General features: G+C 46.4%; 1 protein-coding gene across 8 annotated transcripts in view; it reads left to right on the top strand.

Annotated features, from left to right (window-relative positions):
- The first annotated feature begins 9,137 nt into the window (after nt 1–9,137).
- The window catches only part of RFX8 (regulatory factor X8), a 78,869-nt gene continuing 62,771 nt past the window's right edge, over nt 9,138–25,235 (top strand). For all 8 annotated transcript variants that reach the window (XR_007513558.1, XM_049856321.1, XM_049856324.1 and 5 more), the window contains exons 1-2: nt 9,138–9,437; nt 16,785–16,908. Coding sequence is in view for 7 of the 8 variants with exons in the window: in XM_049856321.1 (XP_049712278.1) it covers nt 9,364–9,437; nt 16,785–16,908 (198 nt within the window). In the remaining variant the exon portion in view is untranslated. The remainder of the gene's footprint in view (nt 9,438–16,784; nt 16,909–25,235) is intronic.

Consider the following 25,235-nt stretch of genomic DNA (forward strand, 5'->3'; position numbering starts at 1 on the left):
GACATGCCGGCAATGGGTTTGGGTTGGTTGGTCTTTCTTCAAGATGACACCAGGGCATATCGGGAAGAGGCGTGGCTGATTGTGTAGGTGAACCATGTAATTCATTGTCTAAACCAGGGCATTCTTCAGAGTGAAAAAGAGAAGTAAAAATAACCTCACCAGGGCACCAGGTATACACTGGCACCGTTTCAGGTAAATTCTCCACGTGCATTATGGAAGCAGGAGGAACAGACCCCATATTCCATCTCAGGCACTGCACTTTTCTCTGCTGCCTCTGGGCTCTGAGGCAATGCCCCTTGTCCTCCTGCGTGCTGCTCACTCTAGCTAGCAGCAGCCATTGCCAATGTCTGTGGCTGGCTGTGACTGGACCTCAGCCACCCTCCTGTGGGCTCTGCAGGCCCTGGGGTCTGGCTGGGCTTCCCCTCTGATCCCTGCCAAGAGGACCTTTCTGTGGCCCTCAGCTGCAGGACCCTTCTGACAAGTCCCTTCAACTACTGTCTGATATTTTCTACTTCACAGAACCTTTTGAGGTAGCCCTACTTTCATTCCCATGCTTTGCCCGAAACGGTGGTTAATATGGGGGCACCAAGAGGGCAGGGACCACCACAATGTTTCTTCACTGGGATCCCCAGCGCACATATTGCTCACGTAGGTCCTTCGTAAATATCTGTTGGATGAATGACTCAACTGCAGCTCTCCCTCTGTTTAGCCATGACGCATCAAATTCACTTTGAAATAGTCAACTCCAGGTTGGTTTCGAAGCAGCCTGCTCCTCCCAGGCTCCTCACTGAGAGGATAAATGACATGTATTAGAAAGTCATCTGTTTAGTATAAGAAAAGGAAATCTGCTCAAAGCAGCTCAAGTGAAAAGCCAGTTTGTCGGAGTACTTACAGGAATCCTGCAAAAGTCAGCTTCAGGGGGGACCACCGAGCCACGCTGGAACTAGGAAGTTGTCACGCGTCCACCTGCTCTGGCTTTCCTCCCTTGGTTCCCATGGCTTCTCACCTCAGCTTATCTCGCCCATCTGCTTCCTGAGCAAGGTTCTAAGAAACGTCGACAAACTGAGAATTATGACCTGGGATAAAGAGAGGCAGGCAGGAGAGGTGTGACCTGGAGTGCTCAGCTGGGCATAGGCTGTGGCTGCGAGACACTGAACAGGCCTTTCAGGCATTGGCACAGTTAAGACACGTGAAAATTGCCTTTGAGAAAGACAATCTTGACAATGGTTTCCATCTTGGACTGGCTTTTGGGGGTCTTAATATTAGTGATTTTTAACACAAGCGAAGTCATCATTTTCTTCTCAACAAATGTACCTTAGTAGTCTTTAAGGATATATTAGAGTCCCTGGATGGTACAAATGGTTAAGTGCTTAACTACCAGTTGAAAGGTTGGCAGTTCGAACCCACCCAGAGGTGCGTTGGAAGAAAGGCCTGGCAATCTACTTCCCAAAGGTCACAGGCTGAAAATCCTATGGAGCAATTCCACCTTAAAACACATGGGGTCGCCAGGAGTCAGAATGGACTCGACGGCAACTGGACCGGAAGCACCTATTGGGAGGCTTTACTCCCGCTCTCCAGCAAAGCACACAAAAATTAAACCAGTTCCTGCTGAGTCGTTTCCAACTCCTGGTGACCTCGTGTTCTTCAGCAGAGCACACAGGCAGATGCTTTTAATAAAGTATTCTCTTTCCATCTCTCTGCTGGGGATTCCACTGGACAGAAACACTAAATCAGCAGGAGGGTATCACATGACCTACTAAAATTTAGTCCCACGTCCTCTAGCTTCTTTGAGAAAGATGTGACGAACGTGTATAACACATTTTTGGCGGGCATGCTGTAGTGAAATTCATTTCATGGTGGGGATGGTATCGTGAAATAGTTCCACGCAGACAGGCAGGGAGCAAGCAGCTGTTTGGGTATGCTTTGAGCAAAGAGTAATATGAGCTCTGAGAAAAGGTGAAGGTTTGTCACACCAGAAACTCCGCTAAGGCTATAATTTTAAAACTGCTTTTTAAAAAACGATGTCCTCACACCTGCAAAAAAACCTGTAAAATAGTATTTACAGAAATCCAGCGTACTTGCTTTAGTGTGCCTTTGTCCGTTCTTTGGGAAAATTAGTAAATGAATTACGGGGCGACTTGTGATTTTGTAGACAATTCTGTTTTGGGAAAGCGCCAGTCAATGTCATGTGACAACTCCAATAAGATGACTTAATTTAATTTTTTTTTTAATCCCCTGCAAAGGAGCCCTGGTAGTGCAGTGGTTAAAGCAATCCGCTGCTAAACGGAAGGTCGGTGGTTCAAACCCACCAGCTGCTCCAAGGGAGAAAGACGAGACAGTCTGCTTCCCTAAAGATTTACAGCCGTGGGAACCCTATGGGGTAGTTCTACTCTGCCCTACAGGGTTGCTATGAGTTGGAATCGACTCGATGGCAGTGAGCTTGGTTTTTAATTCTCTGCAGAAAAGGAAACTACTTTTCATTTTGTGTTTGCTTGGTTTTCTCTCAGACTTCCAGAAAAACCCACTTTTAACGGTAACGAGTTGAAGTGCGTTACTCTACAAATTACAATTTTCCAGCGTCCTGTGCAGAGCAAGGCTGTGGGTTTGCGTTCCACATGTTCTCAGAGTTCCTCTGCAGGGAACGCCGTTTATCATGCTGCATGTGGCCGCCTTCCACGTGACCTCTGCAAAAACGGAAAACTGTGAGTTGGGGAAAACAACGTCCACAACAACAGTATGTCTCTGCAGTGCTCCAAATCAGGGGTCTCAGATCAAGAAATGGCAGAGCTGGGTTTTTGGTAAAGCCTGGTTTTCCCATCACATGCATGCCAGTCAGGGAGGTGTGTCCTGGATTTCTACTGCAGCCGTGAGCCAGCTACTCAGAAGGTGAATCTAGACCAAGGAAAATTTTAACGTATGATAAATGATTTGGAATCTCTCCAATGAAATTGTTTTGCTCCAGTATAGTCTGAAAATCTCCACAGCTTATTGGTTTAGAGCCCAACAGTTTTGGAGAGTCGCTTCCAGCTGGAAACGGAATGTAAACTTTTCTGTTCTCTGTAATGCTCTGCCCGGGGAGATGCTAACTACTTTCTGCATTGTTAACTGTATGCTATTAGGCTCATTAGGTTTATTTAAAAATACACCTATTGCCTGGAGACACCTGGGTACATCCACAGAAAGTGAAAAACTGCAAGAATTGAATGAAATTAAGCAGCCAGGATCAGAGATGGTTTTGTGCAAAGATCAGGCACAGCTGGTGCCCTTGTAAACGCTTGAACTGAGGCTAATTGGATAATGTGGAAATAATAACAGCAAAGTAGGCACAAGAAGTCACTGCTCAGCTCAAAGAGATGTATTCTCCGGCAGAGGGAGAAAAAGCTTTGTGTGCATAAAATGGGAAGCAAGGAACCGGAATTTGTCAAAACGATTTGGCAGCAGTGTCTGAGGTCCTCTAACTTCCCAAGGGGAAAGGAGAGTCAAGATCAGCAGCCTGAGGCTCATTCCTACGAGGTGGAGATCAGACGTGCCTCCTCTCACCACCGCCTTTACCAACTGTGACGCCAACCATCCCTCCCACCGCAATCTCTGCTTCCCTACTGGGTTCTACAACTAATCGCAATGGCTACACAGAACTCACAGACAATACTTATGATTATGGGGTCTATTAGGGAAGTAACAGCTTACAATTCAGGTTCAGGAATGCTCAGGATACAGTTCTTCTATCGGGAGTGACACGCCTCCCTTTGGCCCTTTGGCCTCTGCCCTGCTCGGGCAACAGTTACAAAGCTCTTTTAGCTCTGCCGTTACATGCCCAGAGGCACCCCACTCTGCCAGTAAGCCTTGGTCTGCAGGTGTTCAGCTCCAGCTCCACGGGTCAGCAAGCCAAGTTCCACCAAGTGCCTGGGGGCACCCTACTCCTCCAGCAAGCCTCCTTTCTGAAGGCACTCAGCTTTCTCTCTCTGTGGGCTGGAAAGCCCACCACACCGCCTCCTGCCGGTCTCCCCTGCTGGACTCTCCTGCTCTTACCTGCAGCTATTTCTCTGCCACCACTTCTTGCCATCTTCAGTATTATGGCTCTCTGTTGGTCTCCTGGTTCTAGGAGCTTCTAAATGCAGGGATCCCTGGTCCAAAGGGAACTGCTCTTGGCTGTTCTTCCTCGATGGTAGTGGGATCCTCTCCTTCCTGTCTCTGGGATGGCTCATTTTAAGCCTAGCAGGATGGCAAAACTGACCAGTGCCTTCATTAGGCCTTATTTGCATTGTCCCACCCCCACGTGAACTGTATTTGCATTATTAGCAAGCTATCCAATCCCCTTGGTGGGCCACAGTTAACCTTATTTGCACAGTCCCACCCAATCACTTGGGTAGGAGTTACAAGACCATGGCAAGGAAGGCCACACAAAGCCTGTCTATCACACCACAGAATTCTACTTGATATAAACTTAAAGATTTATTTTCTCCTGGAGTGGTATTAGACATTAGAGTGAAGATGCTGAACGGAAAGAAGAAAGATACGGGATTTTTCAGGCCCGAGAGCACATATGCACAGGTCTGGCTGTTTATTCTATGAATGCTGTGTAGTGAAGTTTTTTGTTAGTCAGTTGCAATTAGACATACATAGAAAAGAAAATGGATTTTCTACCTAATTCCGCTTCATGGTCCGTAGGAGTATATACCCAACTCAACAGAAAGCCTTAATTAATGCTGTTATGACAAAAGCTGTAAGCAGAAGTCAATGTCCTTTGCACATGAAGACAGGCCTCAGGAAACCATGGCTGTGAATAAGTGTTCTAAAAATGTCATCACATGAGCTTGTGCTTACTCCGAGTCTGCATCTAAGATGGCTTACTCAAGCTTGGGGGACCAGATGTCTCCTGTCATAGATGGAACTAACTTGCCCTTTGGTGAAGGGCCCTCTGGTGAATTGATTCAGTGGCCTCATTTCTATAGTTCTCTAAGCAACGGACCTCAACAGCTCTGGTCCAAGGTGAGATAATGTTTGCATTTCATAGCATCTAAGGGGAAGATCCTCAGTGAGATGGACTGACACAGTGGCTGCAACAAGGGACTCAAGCATAACAAGGATTGGAGGATGGTACAAGACCAGGCAGTGTTTCGTCCTGTTGTACATAGGGTCACTATGAGATGGAACTGACTCAATGGCACCTAACAACACTAACAACATTTGATACAATAAACAGCTGAAGAGACTACTGGTTAACCAGAGGGTCATGGTTTACCACTGCATTCCCAAGGCCTGTCCCAGTGCCTGGTACACGGTTGGTGCTCAATAAATATGCAAATATTATATAACCAGCCATGACATAATAGAACCTCTACCCACCACCACCCACTGCCGCCAAGTCGACTCCGACTCATGGCGACCTATAGGACAGAGCAGAACTGCCCCACAGAGTTACCAAAGAGCACCTGGTGGATTTGAACTGCCAACCTCTTGGTTAGCAGCCATAGCACTTAACCACTAAGCCACCAGGGTTTCCCAATAGAACCTCTAGTCTGCCCTAAATAGCAGTATGCTCTTCCCCTGGTTATTTCTGGTCTCTGTGGAGATGAGTGGTGTCTTGGCAAGTTTCCTGGTGGCCGGTAGCTGCAGAAGCAGCCTGAGGGACGGGAAGGAGCCACATCCTCTGCTTCCACAGACCACTGAGAAGGGCTCACTCGCCCCACCGCAGAAGGCTTAGTATTTGAGCAGTCAAAGCAAAGCAGATGAAGGAGCCATACAATGCTCGCTGCTGAGTCCTGAGGGACCTACCACTTCGAGAAACAACCAGAGAAGGAGGGCTGAACTCAAGACGGTTGACTTGGGAAGTCCTTGCCATAGCACTTCATCTCATTGTTCCTCCTTTCCTCTCTCTTCCTGCTAGTGCTTAGTCGTAGTTACCATTCAGCTTTACCTATTCAACGGCATCTCCTGGCACTGCCTAAAGCCAGCTGCTGCCAACCTGCTTATTACCTACACGGTTGGCCTCCCACCCTTGCAGGGGTTTTCTACCTGGGGATTCTCTCAAGATGTGGTTCCCCTTGGCTCCTGGCCTGAGAGGGGGTGAAATAAGGTCATCTGTCCCTCCTGGGTGGTTTCCTAAAGCAGTCAGCCCTGGACTGAGGAACTCAGCTGAGGCGATAAATAGGGTAGACAGGCCCTGACTATATGGCGTTTTCCACTCACTTGGCTACCCTCTCCCCCAGATAACTCTCGAAGCTTCAGGACCATGTTGAGGCTAGCTGCTGTGATCCCTAGTGCAGCTCTCCAAAGAGAACCAGCTACCATGCTGGGTCAGCACCAGGACCTGGTCAAATTTCAGGGCTCAGGCCCCTCTAACAGTTCCTCAGTGAATGTCCTACAATGTCTCCCCCAAACTTTACTTCTGGTGGGCACATTCTCACGCACTGGAGCTGTATCAATTTCATTTAGAACCCTGCCAGTTCTCTTCCACTGCGGTGCTCGCTTTTCCTTGTATCCTGTCTGCTTTGCATCTATGGGTCTTTGCCTTGGACAACTGGTGCCCCTGTTTTATTGATGCCCTAAGCACGTGCTTACCTTGCCTATTGAGAGGGGCGGATTAACCAGTAAGGAAGGTACACACTGGCTTACGTTAAGCAAGGTATGCACAGGCTTACTTGTGTTTACTTACTAATCTGTATTGTACAGTTCTGGTGAAATACAGGTGAAATTGTTCATCTCATTCTGCTAAAATGGCAGTCACTGCTTTTGCATTCAATCACTAATATTATAGTTGCATTTAAAAAGAAGTTACATCATGGATAGCTAAGACACATACCCGCAGATATAGACACACCTACTCCTGCTTATCGACTATCTGGTTATCCAGCATTTCACATTTATGACAATAGTAAAAAAATCTACTATTTTGTGCGTTAATGATGTAAGTCTGGCAGTACCGGACGCCGAGGTTCGAGGTGAGGATAGTGCCGCTGTGATGGTTGCGGTTATGTGTCAACTTGACTGAGCCATGATTCTCGGTGGTTTGGCAGTTATGTAATGATGTTGTCATCCTCCATATTGGGATCTGACGTGGTTGGTTATCTTCCATTTTCACATAACTCCGATTTTCACATAATGACCTGGTTTTGGGAACCTAACCATGTCAATAAGTGAAGAGTGGGTGTATATACATGTGTATATATATAAAACTCTCATATCCCATTCGAATGTGTGAGCAAGCAGAAGAGGGGGCACCACAGGTTATCAATGCTTAGGGCCATCACATGCCTTAATCCAGCTCTGGTGGGAGGTGGTCAGGCTGTTTATCGAATGAATCTCTGCCCTCCTTCCAGGAGTGTTTCTCAAGTATGTTTTCCACCTAGAGTAAACGATCCTTCTGAGGCAGCTTGAAACAGTCTGCAGCCACAGCAATCATTGGTATGAAGCCAGTTGCCGTTGAGTTGATTCTGACTCATGGCAACTCCACGTATGTCAGGAATTTTCCATAGGATTTTCAATGGCTGATTTTTCAGGAGTAAATTGCCAGGCTTTACTTCCAAGGCACCTCTGGGTGGACTTGAGCCATCAACCTCTCAGTTAGCAGCTGAGCACTCAACCATTTGTGCCACCCAGGGGCCCATGGTTGGTATTAATGAGTTCCTACTATGCCCCATGCTTGGCCATGTATTAGCTCATTTAATATACAACAACACAATTTATCAAAAGGGAAACTGAGGCTTGAAGGGAGTACCTCCTTCAACATCACCCAGCACCGACATTAATATAAACAGCTCTTGAGGGCAAGGGCTGCCAAGGTCTGGCTGCAGATTTTTAGGATCTTTAAAAAGCAAAGACGTCTCTTTAAGGACTAAGGCGCACCTGACCCAAGCCATGGTGTTTTCAATCGCCTCATATGTATGTGAAAGCTGACGATAAATAAGGAAGACCACGGAAGAATTGATGCCTTTGAATTATGGTGTTAGTAAAGAATATTGAATATAACCGTGGACTGCCAGAAGAACAAACAAATCTATCTTGGAAGAAATAAAGTCAGGATGCTCCTTAGAAGCAAGGATAGCAAGACTTTGTGTCACATACTTTGGACACGTTACCAGGAGGGGTCAGTTCCCAGAGAAGAACACCATGCTTGGTAGAGAGTCAGTGAAAAAGACGAAGACCCTTAACGAGATGGATTGACAGAGTGGCTGCAACAGTGTGCTCAAGCATAACAACGATTGTGAGGGTGGCACAGGACCGGGCAGTGTTTTGTTCTGTTGTGCACAGGGTCTCTGTGTATCAGAACAGACCCAACATCAGCTAACAACAACTAACAACTAGGGTAGCAGTTCTCAACCAGAGCTGTATGCTGGAATTACCTGGGTGGGTGGGCAGGTGGGGGCTGGGGGGAAGGGACATGTTGGTAAAAATCCTGATGCCAGCCCCCATTCCCAGAGCTGTTAAGCCTGGAGATTTTCTAAGACTCCCAGGACCAGTGTTTCTCAATTTGGATGTGCTAGACTGACGTGTTTGCCCAGGCCAACTACATCAGAATTCTGGGCGTTCTGGCAAAGGACTTGAATTAGTTTGGGTTCACTGTTAAAAGGGGGTCACTGCTAAAACGGTCTACACCGACCTACTAAAACCAAAAGCCCACTGCCATTGAGTTCATTCCAACGCAGAGCAACCCTATAGGGCTTCCTATAGGCTGCAAATCTCTTACAAAAGCAGACAGCCTACTCCCACAGAGCGGCTGGTGGGTTCAAGCCACCCACTTTTTGGTTGGCAGCCAATCCCTTTAACCACTGTGTGACCCCATCCTAAGGACTTTAGATCACCACTTGAAGTAATTTAGGGCACCTGCCTTACCGGCAGCCTCCATTCTCTCAATTCACAAACGACCCTTAGAAGTCGTCGGGGATGGAGCTTGGGCATCAGTCTGGTTGAAAACTGCCCAAGTAATTCCCACGCGGAGTCAGAGTTGACAACCATACCGCTAGCTCAAAACCTGGTTGGAAGAGATATTTGTTCGTTCGATAGAAAGGTGGGAAGAGGGCTGTGTGCATTTCCATCTTTGGACCGTTTGGTCCACAGAAGGCCAGCGCACACGCACAGCCGGCTGCAGGCGCGCCCGTGCGTCCTGGGTCGCGCGCCCCACTCGGGCCTGGCGGGCTCGGCCTGCGCCCGCATCCTGGCCCGCATCCTGGCCCGCGTCCTGCCGCGCTCCCGGCTCGGGCCGGGCGGGCTTGGCCCCAGCCCCGCGTCCTGCCCCGCGCCCTGGCCGCGCGCCCCGCTCTAAAGTAAACACCTGGAGCGGCGGCGGGGACCGGTGCAGCCCAGGCCCGCGGACCCCCCGGCAGCCGCTGCCGCCTCGACGCCGCTCGGCCCGGGCTCCGAGCCATGGCGGAGAGTGTGCCGGCCTCGCCCTCGGGCGGCGAGAGCAGACAGGGCCTGCACAGCGCCATCATGCAGTGGTGAGAAGCCAGGCGGCACCAGGGAGCCTTCCCACTGGGAGCCCGGGGGCCAGATCGGGACTGGGGGGCGTTCCGGGCGGATGGGATGGAAAAGGGGTGGGGGGCACAGAAGGGGCGAAGGGTCGCTCACAGCTCTGCTGTGCCCTCAGGACCTCCGGCCAGGATTAAAAGGACCCCCGGTCACCCCCAGAACCAGCGCTTTCTAAAGCTGAACACACGCAGACACAGACGCGCACACACACACACACACACCCCACACACAGCCTTTTGGTCGGGAGTTGGGATTGGGACAGTGTTGTTTTTCCATCTGGGGGCTTCCCTGATGCTCCCACTTCCCGCGGGAAGCAATCCAGGCGGAGCCCACCGGGGGTCTTGTTGGTTGAAGTGGGCTTACTAGTATATCTGAAAGCATGTGGGCGTTGGTGCGGAAAGGAAATGTTTTCTTTTAGTATGAAACCCAAAGTAGGGTGTTTTCTAACTTAAAGCAAAGCAGGCTTTAGCTTTAACAATGCATTACACGGTTTTTGTGTGTGTGTGTGAAATTCACTTCTGGCTATTTAAATTAAAAAAAAAAAAAACTAGCAAGAAAAATACCCTTAGCACTTGGGACTGACCTCCTGGGTTTGTAGCTCTTGATAAATAGGAAAATAATTGAAACCAGTCCTAGAACTTCAGTTTTATAAGGTGAATAACTATTAGATATCAGGCCACATTATTTTTCTTACATTTCAAGGAATTTTTCTCAGGAAAGACTATCTGAAAGTTATGTAAACGAAGTAGAAAAATGAAGGGTATGTTTGTTGTTATAACCCTAAAATACCTAAGCAGTTACCACTTCCCCCTAAAAGAAACTCTTTGACACATTTTATCTTACACTGAGAGGAAGAAAATAAAAAGAACAAACATTGAAGGCAGTGCAGACTTTCACAGTTCACCACAGCAGCCCTGGATTTCTTTCACACTCGCTAACCCAGGCCCCTCAGCCCATCGGCTCTCCTTACAAGAAAAAACTCTGAATATGACTTTGTTAACTATTTAAGGTCACCATTTAGTAAATTAGAGTTTCCAAGACTTGAAATATGACTCAGAGGCTTGAAAGAATGATTAAAGATTCAAAAAATACCTAAATGTCCTACTAAGGCTCATCAGTGGACTGACAGAATGAAAGCAGGTTGCCAGGCCTTTCTTCTGAGGCACCTCTAGGTGGGTTCTAACCACCAACCTTTTGGTTAGTAGTCACTCAGGGACTCCTGCAGGTGCCCTAAATTGCTTCAAATGGTCACTGAAGGCACTTAGGGTGGTGTAGGCCATTTTAAAGTGTTGAAGAGCAAATATGTCACTCTGAGGACTAAGACGCACCTGACCCCAGCCAGGATATTTTCAGTCCCCTCACATGCATATAAAAGCTGGAAAATGAATAAGGAAGTCTGAAGAAGAGTTGATGCATTTGAATTATGGTGCTGGCAAAGAATATTGAATATGCAAAGGACTATTAGAAGAATGAACAAATCTGTCTGGGAAGAAGTCCAGCCAGAATCCTCCTTAGAAGCAAGGATGGGGAGACTTCATCTCATGTACTTTGGATATGTTATCAGGAGGGACCAGTCCCTGGAGAAGGACATCATGCTTGGTAAGGTAGAGGGTCATCGAAAAAGAGGAAGACCCTCGACCAGATGGATTGACACAGTGGCTGCAACAGTGGGCTCAAACACAGCAACAATTGTGAGGATGGCACAGACTTGGCAGTGTTTTGTTCTGTTGTGCAGAGGGTCGCCATGAGTCAGAACCGACTCATTGGCACCTAACAACACAACAGGCCATTTTAGCAGTGAGCCCCAACTAATCCAAGTCCCATGGTAGCCGTTCCTGCTCTGACAGACCTCTGAGACAGGGGTCATGCGCTTCAGGTCTGGGAAGAGGGTGAGGAGGGGAGTCGTTTTATCACGGAAGGTTGGTCGTTAGGCCTCAGGCAGAATGTGAGGCAGAAGTTAACTAATCGTCATCACTGGTGGTATTAATATCGGTGTTAAAAATATAGCTCCTCAGTTGATAGTCCAGAGCCTTGGCGTCCTGGAGGGTGCGCAGGATGGCTGAGGAGACCAGCTGCTCAGAGGAACAGCAGCGGGCACGGCTAGCTGTGCAGACACACACAGCTGAGCCAGCTCACTCAGGCTCCCAGTGGAAGAGCGGAGACTGTTGTCCCCTGGAAGAAACGCTCCATTTTCAGTATTTTTCCAATTGTTTCTTCTTCCAGTCAGCTGCTTGTTAGGTCCCCAAGGTTTCTTAGAGACATCAGTAACACTGTCATCAACACATGATAAATTTTCTGAGGAGAAAGAAAGGCCGCACAGAAAGCTGGACGGTCTCGGGGAGCACGGGGACATCTGGGCAGCAATAAGAGGTTTCTGTTTCCTGAGCTGCAGAAACAGCGAGCCATCCAGGGACTACAGAGGGGTGGTCGAGAGCTTGCTGTGAGCTGACTTCCCCTTCTGGGGCTGTGCCTACCCGGCGGGCCTGACTGGATGGGTCCCTGGCTTCCAACCTCAGAGGAAAGCCGAAACCTGTAGCCGTCAAGTCGATTCTGATATAGAGTAGGGTTTTCTTGGCTGTAATCTTTACAGAAGCTGCTTACCAGGCCTGTCTTCTGCCGCACCGCTGGGTGGGTTCAAACCGCCAACCCTTAGGTTAGTAGTCAAGCACAAACAGCTTGCACCACCCACAGACCCCAGAGGAAACCCCGAGCATCTTCAAATCCACATGTATGCTGAGCACTGCCTGTAGACTGAATACTGTCTCCCGTGTGTAAACAGGACGTTTTCACATCCCTACAGGCTCTTTTATAATTAATAAAATACGAGTTTATTTTGAAAGGCACAGGAGTCATAGTAGCTTTTGATCAGGGTGAATCAAAGGGTGCTGTAATCCCTACGCAGTGTGTGGGAGTTCACGGTATTTGATGAAAAGGAGGACTCAGAAAACGTGGGAGCGACTGACCCAGGCTCATGTCCTCTCAAGCTGGTGAGCATCACCCTTGTTCACCACACCGCACCAGGAAGAGATCATGAACGTTCTTGAAATCTTGACAATCCACCTGGTCTGACAGCCAGACCTGGAAAATACTGATATTATGCAGCTTTGCAAGGAATTTGGAGCCCTGGTGGTTCAGTCGTTAACAGCTCGGCTGCTAACCAAAAGGTCGGGAGTTCGAATCCACCAACTGCTCCTTGGAAATCCCATGGGGCAGTTCTACCCTGGCCTATAGGGTCACTGTGACCTGTTCCATTCCAAACTTGAACAACTTTATAATCATATACCACCAAAGGGGACTTTCTGGGTGGTGCAGATGGTTAACACGCTTGGCCACTAACCAAAAGGTTGGAAGCTTGAGTCTACCCGGAGGTGCCTCAGAAGAAAGGCCTGGTGATCTGCTTCTGAAGAAATCAGCCACTGAAAGCTCTGGGAGCCCAGTTCTGCTCTCACACACACGGGGTCACCGTGAGGTGGAGTCACAAAAACGCTGAGGTGTCTCAGAGTCAGGATTTAAAGCAGGATCTGGGAGGTTTTGAGGCACTGGGTGATGGTCACAATCCGTTTCCTGTGTGTGTGGAGACTAAAGGCTGAAATGACGACTGTTTGAGTGGAGGGAGAAGCATGAAGCTGAACAGAGACACCCTTGCAGGATTCACTAAAGCTCAGTTCAAAACCGCTCATCGAAACCCTGATGACTCAGTGGTTAGGGCTTGGCCGCTAACCAAAAGGTTTACAGTTCAAATCTACCACACTCCTCGGAAACCCTGTGGGGCAGTTACGCTCTGTCCTGTCGGATCGCTATGAGTCAGAATCGACTCGACGGCATTGGATTTGGTTTGGTTAATTTGCTCAGTTTTGTATGCTGCCTGCCTACCACAGGCAAGCCTTAGATTTGGCTGGGAACTTTTGAGAAACAACCAAAAGCAGACAGTCAAAATGGGGGGGTGAATCTGTTGGGGCACCAGCATCAGAGAAGCAAGGTGACCAAGCAGCAACAGAAGGCTCAAAACCTGGAAGGTTTTGGTCACAGACCTGTATTATCGTCATTATTACGTGTTACTTGTCCTACCAGATAACAGACTCGGTGATGTTACTTTGAAATAGGAGAACAACCATCCATGGCGGACTGGAGCAAACAAACGTCTGTGACCAGGAAGAACAATTAGCAAAAATTTAAACTAGAGTTCATTTTAAAGAGTTAGTATTTTATAGAGCTTTTTAAAATTAAATAATTAATTTTATTTTTTTGTTGCTGTTGTTGCCAATATGCACACAGAACATACACCAATGCTAGTCTCTACATGTCCAATTCAGTGACATTGGCTGGATTCTTCCAGTTGTGCAGCCATTCTCACCCTCCTCTGAGTTGTTCCTTCCCCATTAACATATATTCCCTGCCCCCTAAGTTTCCTAGCTACTCTTTCGAGTTGCTTTGTCAATTTGATTCCATATAGATAGATCTTAAAAGAGCACTCAAGGCAGGCATACTTTTTTTTTTTTTAATAATTTTAATTGTGCTTTAAGTGAAAGTTTACAAATCAAGTCAGTTTCTCACACAAAAACCCATATCCGCCTTGCTACACACTCCCAATTACTCTCCCCCTAGTGAGACAACCCGCTCTCTCCCTCCACTCTCTCTTTTCGTGTCCTTTTCACCAGCTTCTAACCCCTCCACCCTCTCATCTCCACTCCAGGCAGGAGATGCCAACACAGTCTCAAGTGTCCACCTGATCCAAGAAGCTCACTCCTCACCAGCATCCCTCTCCAACCCATTGTCCAGTCCAATCCGTGTCTGAAGAGTTGACTTCGGGAATGGTTCCTGTCCTGGGGCAACAGAAGGTCTGGGGGCCATGACCACCGGGGTCCTTCCAGTCTCAGTCAGACCATTAAGTCTGGACTTTTTATGAGAATTTGGGGTCTGCAACCCACTGCTCTCCTGCTCCCTCAGGGGTTCTCTGTTGTGTAATTTTTGGGTAGGCATACCTTTTTAAGGGGACTGTTATCCCTGACCGGTGCCTCAGTTCCGGTTGCCATTGAGTCAGTCCTGTATGTTCTAGTGTAGAGCCGCACCCCATGGGATTTCAACGGCCGTGATCTTCAATGGAAGTAGGTTGTCAGGACTTTCTCCTGGGTGGATCCGAACCACCAGCTTTTCAATTAGTAGCCGACTGCTTAACTGTCTGTGCCATTCAGGGACTCCTTGACAAAATCAATAGCACCTGTGAATAAACAAAACAACTTTGAATTTCCGCAGGTCTGTTTGAACTTGATGCATATCATTCGATAGTAGCTCCCCAAGTGTAGCTGACATGTTCCTGTGATACCACGAAAAACCCGCTGCCGTCCAGTCGATTCCAATTCACAGCAACCCTATTGAACAGAGTACAACTGCCCCGTAGGGTTTCCAAGGAGCAGCTTGTGGATTCGAATTGCTGACCTTTTTGGTTAGTTAGCAGCCGAACTCATAACTACTGCGCCACCAGGGCTCCATGTACCTCGAGGTACAGGGTTTTTCGTATATCAACAAGTGGTATCTTAACAAAAGGAGTAGATAGCACCCTGTATTCAATCTTCAGCTAAATAACTGGTGCAGAGGCAGCTGTATTTAAACCATCGCCATTGTGTGAAGTATCTGGATCCTGTGCTGATGTAATGGGAACCTCTCAGAAAATTCCCTCCGTGGACGGGAGACTGCATACCTAATACATTGATTTTTCCTTCTTCTGGAAAGTTGATGGGGTTAACAACTGTGACTGTGGTTTTCAGTTCTTAGGGGAAGTAAGCGTAGGCCTCAGGGATGCCTCATCCCACAAAATAAGCTGTTGGGCATCACTAAGAAAGGAGAAGCCACGTATGTACATTATTTATGTAGTTCCGTAAACGAATGAAGAGAAACCTGACTGCCTAATCCCAAACCAGGAAAGGGAAGGTTGGGATTGGATATCAGTATGGACCCGCACTCTCTGACCCAGGCCGTCCTCACCACCTTTCCCACACCCTTTCCCGCACTCACACCTCTCCGAAACAGGCACCTGGCTATCTCCACGGGGACTGAGCTGTGACCTGTGAACTGCAGGCAAAGCCCCTCGGTGCCCACCTTCTTTGCCAGGGCACCATGCCAGCCCCACAGCCCAGGGGCATTTAGACAGTTGAAGATCCTTCCTTGGGCAGTGGCCACAACCACTGCAGGTAACACTCAAGTATTGTGTGGCTCTGGAAACCAGTGGAAAAACCAGCTGTTCTTGATTAATTCCAACTCATGGCAGCCCCAGGTATATCAGAGTGGAACTGTGCCCCATGGGGTTCAATAGCTGAATTTTCAGTAGATTGCCTGGCCTTTCTTCCAAGGTGTTCTAGGTGGACTCAAACCTCTAACCTTTTGATCAGCAGCCAGTCACATTAACTGTTGGCACCAGGGACTCCTGCTTAGCTCTGTAACCAAAAACCAAACCAAACCCAGTGCCATCAAGTCGATTCCGACTCACGGCAACCCTGTAGGACAGAGTAGAACTGCCCCATAGAGTTTCCAAGGAGCGCCTGGTGGATTCAAACTGCTGACCCTTTGGTTAGCAGCCGTAGCACTTAACCACTACACCACCAGGGTTTCCTTGGTTCTGTACTGAACAGGAAATGAAAGAAATTGAAAGATTACTTCCTTTCTGTCTCCTGGTGTCTTGCTTTTTACGCCTCATTGCAATTCAAAGAATCAAAATATAGTGGCTGGCCCTAAATGTCATGACATGCGTTCAAGAACTATGCAAGAAACTGCTACTGAGGCAGAGGGATGATGGGAGAACAGCTGTGGACCACATGCCCATCACAGGCAAACAGGGATTAATTAGGAAGCCATACCCAACTCCCAGAGTAACCTGCAGGAGTGAGGGGCTCTGAGTGGGATCTGTGGAGTTGATGGACTTTACGTGAGGGTATTGTTTGTGTGTTGGCAAGTAAGTAGTTCTCTATTATTTTAGCTCTTGGCTGTGACCTTTTTAATGGTGTATGAGTGATATGGTGTCCACTGAGCTCGATAATTTGTTCTTCTTTTCAATGTGCTCTTCTCCCCAGAGATATTGCTGGTAGTTAAAAAAAAAAAAAAAAACCATCATGTTGATAATCTAAAAGCCCATAATCAATACGCTTAACACTGGGCTGAGAACAAGAGTTATTGGTGCTGGCTGGTGTCCTTTTCTGGGTTCCAGTCAATAAATTATACATATTATTTCACTTGGTTGGATCCCACCCTTGGGTCTTATCCAAAGGTCCTGCTTTAGAAAAAGAGATGACAATTTCCCCTCCCTGGTCCTCTTTTCCCCCCAGGTTGCTGGATAATTTCTGCATTTGTGAAGGTTACAGTGTACCCCGCTGTCTCATATATGAGATTTACATGGAAACCTGTGGGCAAAACCCTCAGAATCAAGTCAACCCAGCAACGTTTGGGAAGGTAGGTTGTGAAGATAAAAAATACATATGGTATTCATTGAGTAAAACTGTAAGCGAATTAACTTATGGGGAAAATTTGAGATTTGTTTGGGCCTAATGAGATCTCAGGAAGCATAATTAGCTTCATTCTGGAAAGCCACCAAGATGAAACATTGCTCTCAAAAAGCTTTTTTTGGTCCACACTTCATAGTGAGGAGCCAGGAGTGGGGAGTAGAGGGGTGACACCCAAAGGAATATGACTGTGGTAGCTCCACACACTCCCCAGGAGCCAGATTTGCTGGGCTATTATTCTCGTCATAGAAACGTCAATTTAGCCACAGCACAAGCCCTGTGATCCAATTTGTGGTATCGGAAAACCAATGGTTTCGATAATTTGGTTGGCTCCTAAAGATTTCCTCTGGAGATAAACCCTTCTATCCACAAACTTTGCTTAAGGCCATTGCTATGTATTGAATTGTGTCCCCCAAATATGTGTGTCAACTTGGCTGCGCCATGATTCCCAGTATTAGGTGGCTGTCCACCATTTCGTGATCTGATATGATTATCCTACGTGCTGTAAACCCTCACCTCTATGATGTTAATGAGGCAGGATTAGAGGCAGTTAAGTTCATGAGGCAGGACTCAATCTACAGAATTAGGTTGTATCTTGAGTCAGTCTCTTCTGAGATATAAAAGAGAATTGAGCAGAGAGGAAAGGGACAGCTTACCACCAAGAATGAAGAGCCAGAAGCAGAGTGCGTCCTTTGGACCCAGGGTCCCTGTGGTAAAAAGCTCCTAGACCACGGGAAGATTGAGGACAAGAACCTTCCCCCAGAACTGACGCAGAGAGAAAGCCTTTCCCTAGAGCTCACACCCTGAGTTCGGACTTCTAGCCTCCTAGACTGTGATAGAATCAACTTCTCTTTGTTAAAGCCATCCACTGTGGTATTTCTGTTATAGCAGCATTAGATGACTAAGACAACCATACAACACACAGCAAATGTTGGCACAAGGATAGTCTCTCTGAGACCTCCACATTCAACAAATATTTCTTGTGCACCTGCTATGTGGCAGGCATTAAGATGCTGAGGACACAAGAGTGACCAAGACCAATAAAAATACCTGCCCTTCTAGGACTTATGTTCCAGTTGGCAGAGACAGATAAACAAGGTATAGTGTATTATATGGTGATAAAATCTAAGGAGAAAAACAGCAGAAGAAGAGAGAAAGCTATGTGTGTGTGTGTGTGTGTGTGTTCCGGGGAAGAGGTGTGACACTAGAGAAGACAGCCAGGGAAGGCCTCATTGAAAAGTAACATTTGAGTCCACACATCCAAGAAGTGAGGCAGCGAGCATGTGGACATCTGAGGAAAGAGTGGTCCAGGCAGAGCCAGCACAAAAGCCCTGAGGCAGCAGGGAGCCTGAGCAGCCAGGAAGTTGCTGTATCTCAGGAGAGGCAACCAGAAAGTGCCGGGAGGTCAGATCAGGGAAGTGAGGGGAGTCTGTGTGAATGGGGGAGATGGTGGCGTGGACAAGGCTGCAGTAGTGGAGGTGGTGGGAAGGGGTCGGGTTTAGGTTGTATTTAGAAGACAAACTCAGAAAGATTTGTCACTAGAAGGAATGAATAAGTCAAGGGACTTACTGTTAAATTTAAAATAGTAATATTTTCAGGCATGCAGGTATTTATTTTCAAGGCATTTTTCCATCTAGTTTTCAGGAACAGACACCCACTCAAAACCAGTTAAAAGGAGTTCTTTTTTTTTTTTAATTTAAAAATGTGATTTTATTAATGGACTTTAGAACAAGTGCCATTCTTACGCTATCTTTTTCTGTGAAAAATACTGCCAATTATAAATATAAAAAACCTGTTGCCATCGAGTCAATTCCAACTCAAAGTGATCCTATAGGACAGAGTAGAACTGCCTTACAGGGTTTCCAAGGAGCGGCTGGCGGATTTGAACTGCCAACCTTCTGGTTAGCAGCCATGCTCTTAACCACTGTGCCACCAGGGCTCCCCAATTGTACATAACCACTGTGAAATTTTCATTAGACTAAAATAGTGTGCATGGGGGGGGTTGGGTTCACTTATGTCATACTGCAAATACAAACTCGTATCTTGAGTTTACAAATAACACTGAGAAAGAATGTTTCTTTCTAGATTTTTCTTTAAAGCAGATCTGTTTAAAAGGAGAATTTTTAAAGGAAAGGGGCTTGCTCATCTCATCCGGTGGCAAGAAGCTGGAGAGGGCCTCACAGAATCTGGTCTAGCGAGGCCCAAGAGAAATGTAATGGGAGGCATAAACGTCATTTTAAATATTCCAGTAGCCTCGGTTTAAAAAGTTTTTGAAAAAGTGAAATTAATTTTAGCATATTGTCTTTAACAAGAAATATCCAAAATATTAATATTTCAACATGGAATCAAGATAAAAAACATCATTAAGATTTTTTTTCCATGCTAAATACTCTTAGTTCAGTATGTATTTCGTAATTACGGCAGATCTCGGTTAGGACAAGCCACGTTTTAAATGCTGAGTTTCTACATGTGGCTGGTGGTTCCCATCTCAAACAGCACAGGACTAGATCCCAATCACCAGTCACTCCTCTCTCTCCCTCTGATGGGCCTTTAAACCCCTGGGTCTCTGCTTCTTTCTGTTGGTTTGCTCTGTTCTCTTCCCTAGAAGCTAGCTTCTAGCTTCCTTCACCAGCTTTCTAATTTCCCATAATGGCAGCTTGCATGGTGCCTGCCGTGCTTTCTTTGTCCCCTACTGTCCCTGACCTTCTGCTGTAGTGCCCAGCAGATCTGTAAGGAAGGGCATGTGAGTGGGGAGGGAACAGCCAGCATCTTTAGTGCTTTGTCTTGTCTCACAGCCACCTAGCTTGGGCAGGTAGCATCAGCTCGTTTTCTGGCGCAGACAACAAACCTAGAGTGTATTAAGGCTGAGAGTCCCAGCCATTGCCATTGAGTCAATTCCAACTTATAGCGACCTTGTGAGACAGAGTGTAACTGCCCCATAGGGTTTTCTAGGCTGTAATCTTTACTTAAGCAGACTGCCACATCTTTCTCCCTCAGAGCGGCTGGTGGGTTTGAACCACCAACCTTTTGGTTAGCAGCCTAGCGCTTAACTACTGCACCACCAGGGCCTCTGAAGGTCCCACAGCTTGTCGCAGTGCTTGACCAGGAAATCCTGTACCCTGAAGTGTGATTCAGAGCTCTTTCCACTCACCTTGATACACCCCCAAAAGAATCCTTGAGTTCAAATAGACCTTGGAGGTCATCTGGTCCAATTCCACACCCAAGGCAAGATCCCTTCTAAAGCACCCCTGGTGGGGAGCTTCTTGTTGAAAGAAAGTACCCTCTACAGGTTGAGACAGCCCCAGGGGCAAAGAACTGGGTGAAGGGAAGCACATTTCTGCAGCTTCTTCCTCTGGACCAGTGCAGCCCTGCAGCGGTTGTGGCTTGGCGAGTGGTGCACAGGTTGGCTTTCCAACCCACTGTCCTCCTCCTTAGGGCCTTGGTGCAGTGCCCAACTTGCACAGCCTACTGCTTTGGGAAGCCATCTGGCTTTGACTGAAATGATCTGGGCGACAAACAGCTTGCTCACTGTGCCACAAAGCTGCTACTTCAATTTTCTTCCTCCATTTCTCCTTCCTTCTTTCCTTCTCCCTCTTTTTTAGTGGTGCTCAGATGGACAGAATTTGATTAGTTCGTGATGCACTCTCATTATTGATTCATGCATGGCCTGAGCCCATTTGGTTGTTTAGTTCTTTTAAATGTGATAAATATCTGTGAGCCCACCACCCACAACAAACCATGTTGCTGGTTCCCCCACATCCCACTCCCCTGCCCTTCTCATTGCTGGAAACCATTATCCTGTCCATTAGTATCTTGCTTTTTAAAGAATGGTTTTATTGCATTCATATATACTGCTAAAAAGCATATTTTTATTTTTGTGGTTTAACTTTATTTGAAAAGGATATGCGTTGTTTGTAGTCTCTTGGAGTTTTTTGACTTAATATTATATTCTTAAGATTCATCTAAATTCATCTGACTGTTGTAGAATATGTCACAGTTTATTCATAAACCCACCCCATTGACAAGCATTTGGATGGTCTCCAGATGTTACTATTATGAACGTTCTCGTACATGTCTCCTATTCTAGTACATTCTTGTACACGTCTCTACATGTGATTGTATGTGTCTCCTATTCTAGATGTGAAAATCTTCTCTTGAGTGTGTATATCCTAAGAGTCAAATTTCAGGGTCAGGAAGTGTTTGACTCTGCAACTTGAAGAGATGGCGTCAAACTGCCTCCTACACTGTTAACCAAGTTACCCTCCCACAGCAATCCTGTGGGTTCTGATTTTTTTTTCAAAATTTTGGCATTTTTAGATCCATTCTTCTTATATTCAGCCAAAATCCTTATCCCTGAAATTTCCAGTCATTGGTGAAAATACTGCACTTTTGATAATCATAGAATATGTATTAGAACCATTTAATACCACAGCTGCGTAAATACAGCTGCTGAAATATTTGAAATGATTGTTCAAGTTTCCCTGTCTTCACTTTTCCATACTCAGTATGCATCCCTCAACTTCCTGCCCACCTGTTTCATTATACATTCAATTTGTTGATGTCCCCAAGGTGGCTCCAGGGTGGCAACTCAGTGCCTCAGGAGCGTTCAGAGGACAGGAACCCTTACCTTGTCCCTTAATGCAACTTCAGTCTTTTATCCTTCCATGTCACTCTGTTGATTTCATTTTAAGCTGTGGTCGGCAAAAATAACCCTTAAATATTTTTTCACATGAATCGAAATTCTGCTAGGCCTCCCAAAGCTGCTCTGTAAATTGTAAAATGCTATATGTAAAAACAGTCATGCACCGCATAACGTCCCTTTGGCCAACGTCTGACCACGTTTACGTTCGTGGTCCCAGAAGGGTATAATAAAAAAAAAAAAAAAAAGATCAGAGAATGGGACTTGGCAGATTTGGGAATGTCACACTCGATCATCACGCTGATCCTCAAAAACAAAAACTTCTTCAAGCTGTTGAGGGATTGGCTGTGCTGAAAGCCACAAGGCTAAGGAAAACGCGAGAGGGAACGGCATCAGTTGTGGAGAAATTGCTGATGACGTGGATCGAGGGCCAAACATAAAGCAAATCCCTCTCAGCACATGGATAATCACAGCTAAGACACGAAGCTTGTCCAAGATGCTTAAAGAAAAAGCAGGACCAGACTGCCGTACTGAGTTTAGTGCCAGCTCTGGGTGCTTCAAGTGTTTCAAACAACATTTTTCACTGCATAACGTGTAAGTGAGCGGTGAGTCTGTCAGTGCCAGTGGGAAGGCAGAGGAAGAATTTGTTGAAGCCTTAGATGAACCAATTGTAGAGGGAGTTTTTAATATGGACAAAAGAAACCTCCTTATTCTTGAAGCCAGTGCCCGAAAGGACCTTCATCCATAATATGGTGTTTGCACAACGTCCAAATCACATAACGTCCTATTTCACAGAACATACCGTGGGCGTTAAGTGACATATGACTGTACAAAATATTGTTATAGTTCTTAGATTATCATTATGTAGTTGACTATTTGAACTCAGAAGTAGCTACTTCTTTATTCTTGTTATACTTTGCCATCTTGGTTTTGGCCTGCAGCTCTATCCTCTGAATCTTAGGTAGGTCATCCAGTCTTCTCAACTTGGCGAAGTGCGCATATTTAAACACCAACTCTCTCATCCCTCTGTTCACATACTCAGTAAATAAATCAACAGCCATACGGCTACGTGGGAGACCGCAGGGACACTCTGGAGCTCACCAGGTGTCTCTGAGTCAGGTTTTCCGATCAGCCAGGAATTCCCCTGGCCATGTTATCATTCAGCCCAGATTTTGCCATTTCATCACTCAGAACATTAGGAAACGTCATCAAAGGCTTTGCTGAGTTCTGGGGATCCTGGCGCTACAACGTTTTCCTTATCTGCCCCCCCTCCCCGGAGGCCTTATCAGAGGGAAGTGGGTGCGTTTGGCTTGACATGTATCGGCTCTGTATGATCCCTACTTCCTTTTCTAAGAAATCAAAAAACTCTTTTTCTACATCTTTTTAAAATCTTGTTGTAAGTCGTTTCATCTCTAGAGCAGTTTCGCTGAAGAGTATTCCAAAGACAAAGTTAAAACGAGATTCCAGTGTTTAATAATTTGCATTTATTTTACATTTTCATCTTCCCTTATCATCCATTTCCCAAGACACTCAGGCACTACCGCTAAGTCGTCTTTGGAAATTTGCCCGAAGAGTGGGCCAGTTCAGTAGAGCTGGTGTTGGGAAGGGGCCCTGTGCAGCTGAGCTTGTGACTGTAGCATTTAAAAATGGAGGGGGAGGAGAAGGGGAAAAGGATATGACCACAAAGCATGTTTACAAGAGAAACAACAGAATACCTAATTCTCGCTTCCTCCCTCCTCCCCGGGAACGGAGCTGATTCCACCCTGAGTTCCTGTGCAGATGTCAGACTGCTTCGTGCTCTTTTTGGCAGGATTGGACATGTGGTGGGCAGTGCTCACTCCTGGTGGATGTAGTATGTTACGTGGGTTAGGGAGTTTCTGGAAGGGTGACTTTCTCTTTTAAAATAACACTTCCTGATGTTTTTTCTGATTATACAAGTAATATGTCCCTTTGTAGAAAATGCAGAAATTAGAGAAAAGTGTATAAAAAAAGAAAAAAATTCATATCAGCTGCAGCCTCACTGTCCAGAGATAGCCACGTTTGTAATTCATCCGGGCGGGCACGCATATGCACACGCACACACACAAACACTCATGTGCTCACATGTAGCCAGCAGGAGTCAGGGGAGTAATCACAAAGGCTACTCCATCTTTGTTTCCCATGTTTTATTGGACCTGCCCATGGGCTGGTATTTGAAAAACTCGTGGCATAGCTCACAGCCACACACAAGCCACCACAGTTCAACAAACTGACAGATGAGTGGTGGTCTCACAGTTCAGGAGGCTAGAAGTCCGAATTCAGGGCACTGACTCTAGGGGAAGGCTTTCTCCTTCTGTCATCTCTGAGGGAAGGTCTCTGTCTCTTCAGCTTCTGTTTTCTGGTTCCTTGGAGATCTCCATGTGGTATGGTATCTATCTTTCCCCATCTCTGCTTCTCTTGCTTGCTTGTTTAATCTCTTTTAAATCTCAAAAGAGATTGACTCAAGATCCATTCTACACTAATCCTGACTCATTAACGTAACAAAAGACAACCCATCCCAAGTGGGATCAGAACCACAGGTATGGAGGTTAGGATTTCTAACACGTGTTTTGTGGGGACGTAACTCAAACCATTTGCACTTGACTGATAACCCAAAGACGGGCATTTTGAACCCAGTCATTGGTACTGTGGAACAAACTTTGTGTCAATCTCCTGTAAGATTACAGCCAAGAAAGCCCTACAGAGCAGTTCTAGTCTGTAACACATGGGGTCACCATGAGTCAAAATCAACTCAGCGGCAGCTGACAACAGCAACATCTTGTCTGTGTACATTTTACCACCAGACCATTTTCTCCTGGGGTATTAGTGATTTTCCTATTGATTTGTGTGTGAGCTGCAAAAGACCTCTTTAAAGTGTTAAAAAGCAAAGATGTCACTTTGGGGACTAAGGTGCACCTGACCCAAGCCGTGACATTTTCAATTGCCTTGTTTGCATGCAAAAGCTGGACAATGAATAAGGAAGACTGAAGAAGAATCGATGCCTTTGTATTATGGTGTTGGAGAAAAATATTGAATATACCGTGGACTTCAGAAGAAAGAGCAAATCTGTCTTGGAAGTACAGCCAGAAATCTCCTTAGATGCAAAGGTGGCCAGACTTTGTCTCGTGTATTTTGGGTGTGTTATCAGGAAGGACCAGTCCCTGGAGAAGGACATCATGCTTGGTAAAGTAGAGGGTCAGCGAAAAAGAGGAGGACCCTCAACCAGGTGGATTGACACAGTGGCTACAGCTATGGGTTCACGCATAGCAAGGACCGTGACAATGGTGCAGGACCAGGCAGTGCAGTGTTTAGTTCTGTTGTACATGGGGTCACTATGAGTTGGAACTGAGTCAACAGTACCTAACAACAGCAATCGTGTTTTCAGAGATTTTTAATGACAAGGGCAGGTGCTTATGAGACAATGTTGAGGGGAGAAAGTAGAATGAAAACTGCAGACACGCTCATTGTGCAATCTCAGTGATTTAATATATATACATGTAGTATATATATACCCATTGAGGCTTTGGAAAAAAGACTGGAAGGAACAACATTAAAGTGGCAGTTATCTCTGAATCATATGTTTTCTTCCTTATACTTGTGTGATTTTTCCAAATTTCATT

The sequence above is a fragment of the Elephas maximus genome, chromosome 17 (assembly GCF_024166365.1).
Source record: "Elephas maximus indicus isolate mEleMax1 chromosome 17, mEleMax1 primary haplotype, whole genome shotgun sequence".
In the NCBI taxonomy this organism is placed as follows: Eukaryota; Metazoa; Chordata; class Mammalia; order Proboscidea; family Elephantidae; genus Elephas; species Elephas maximus.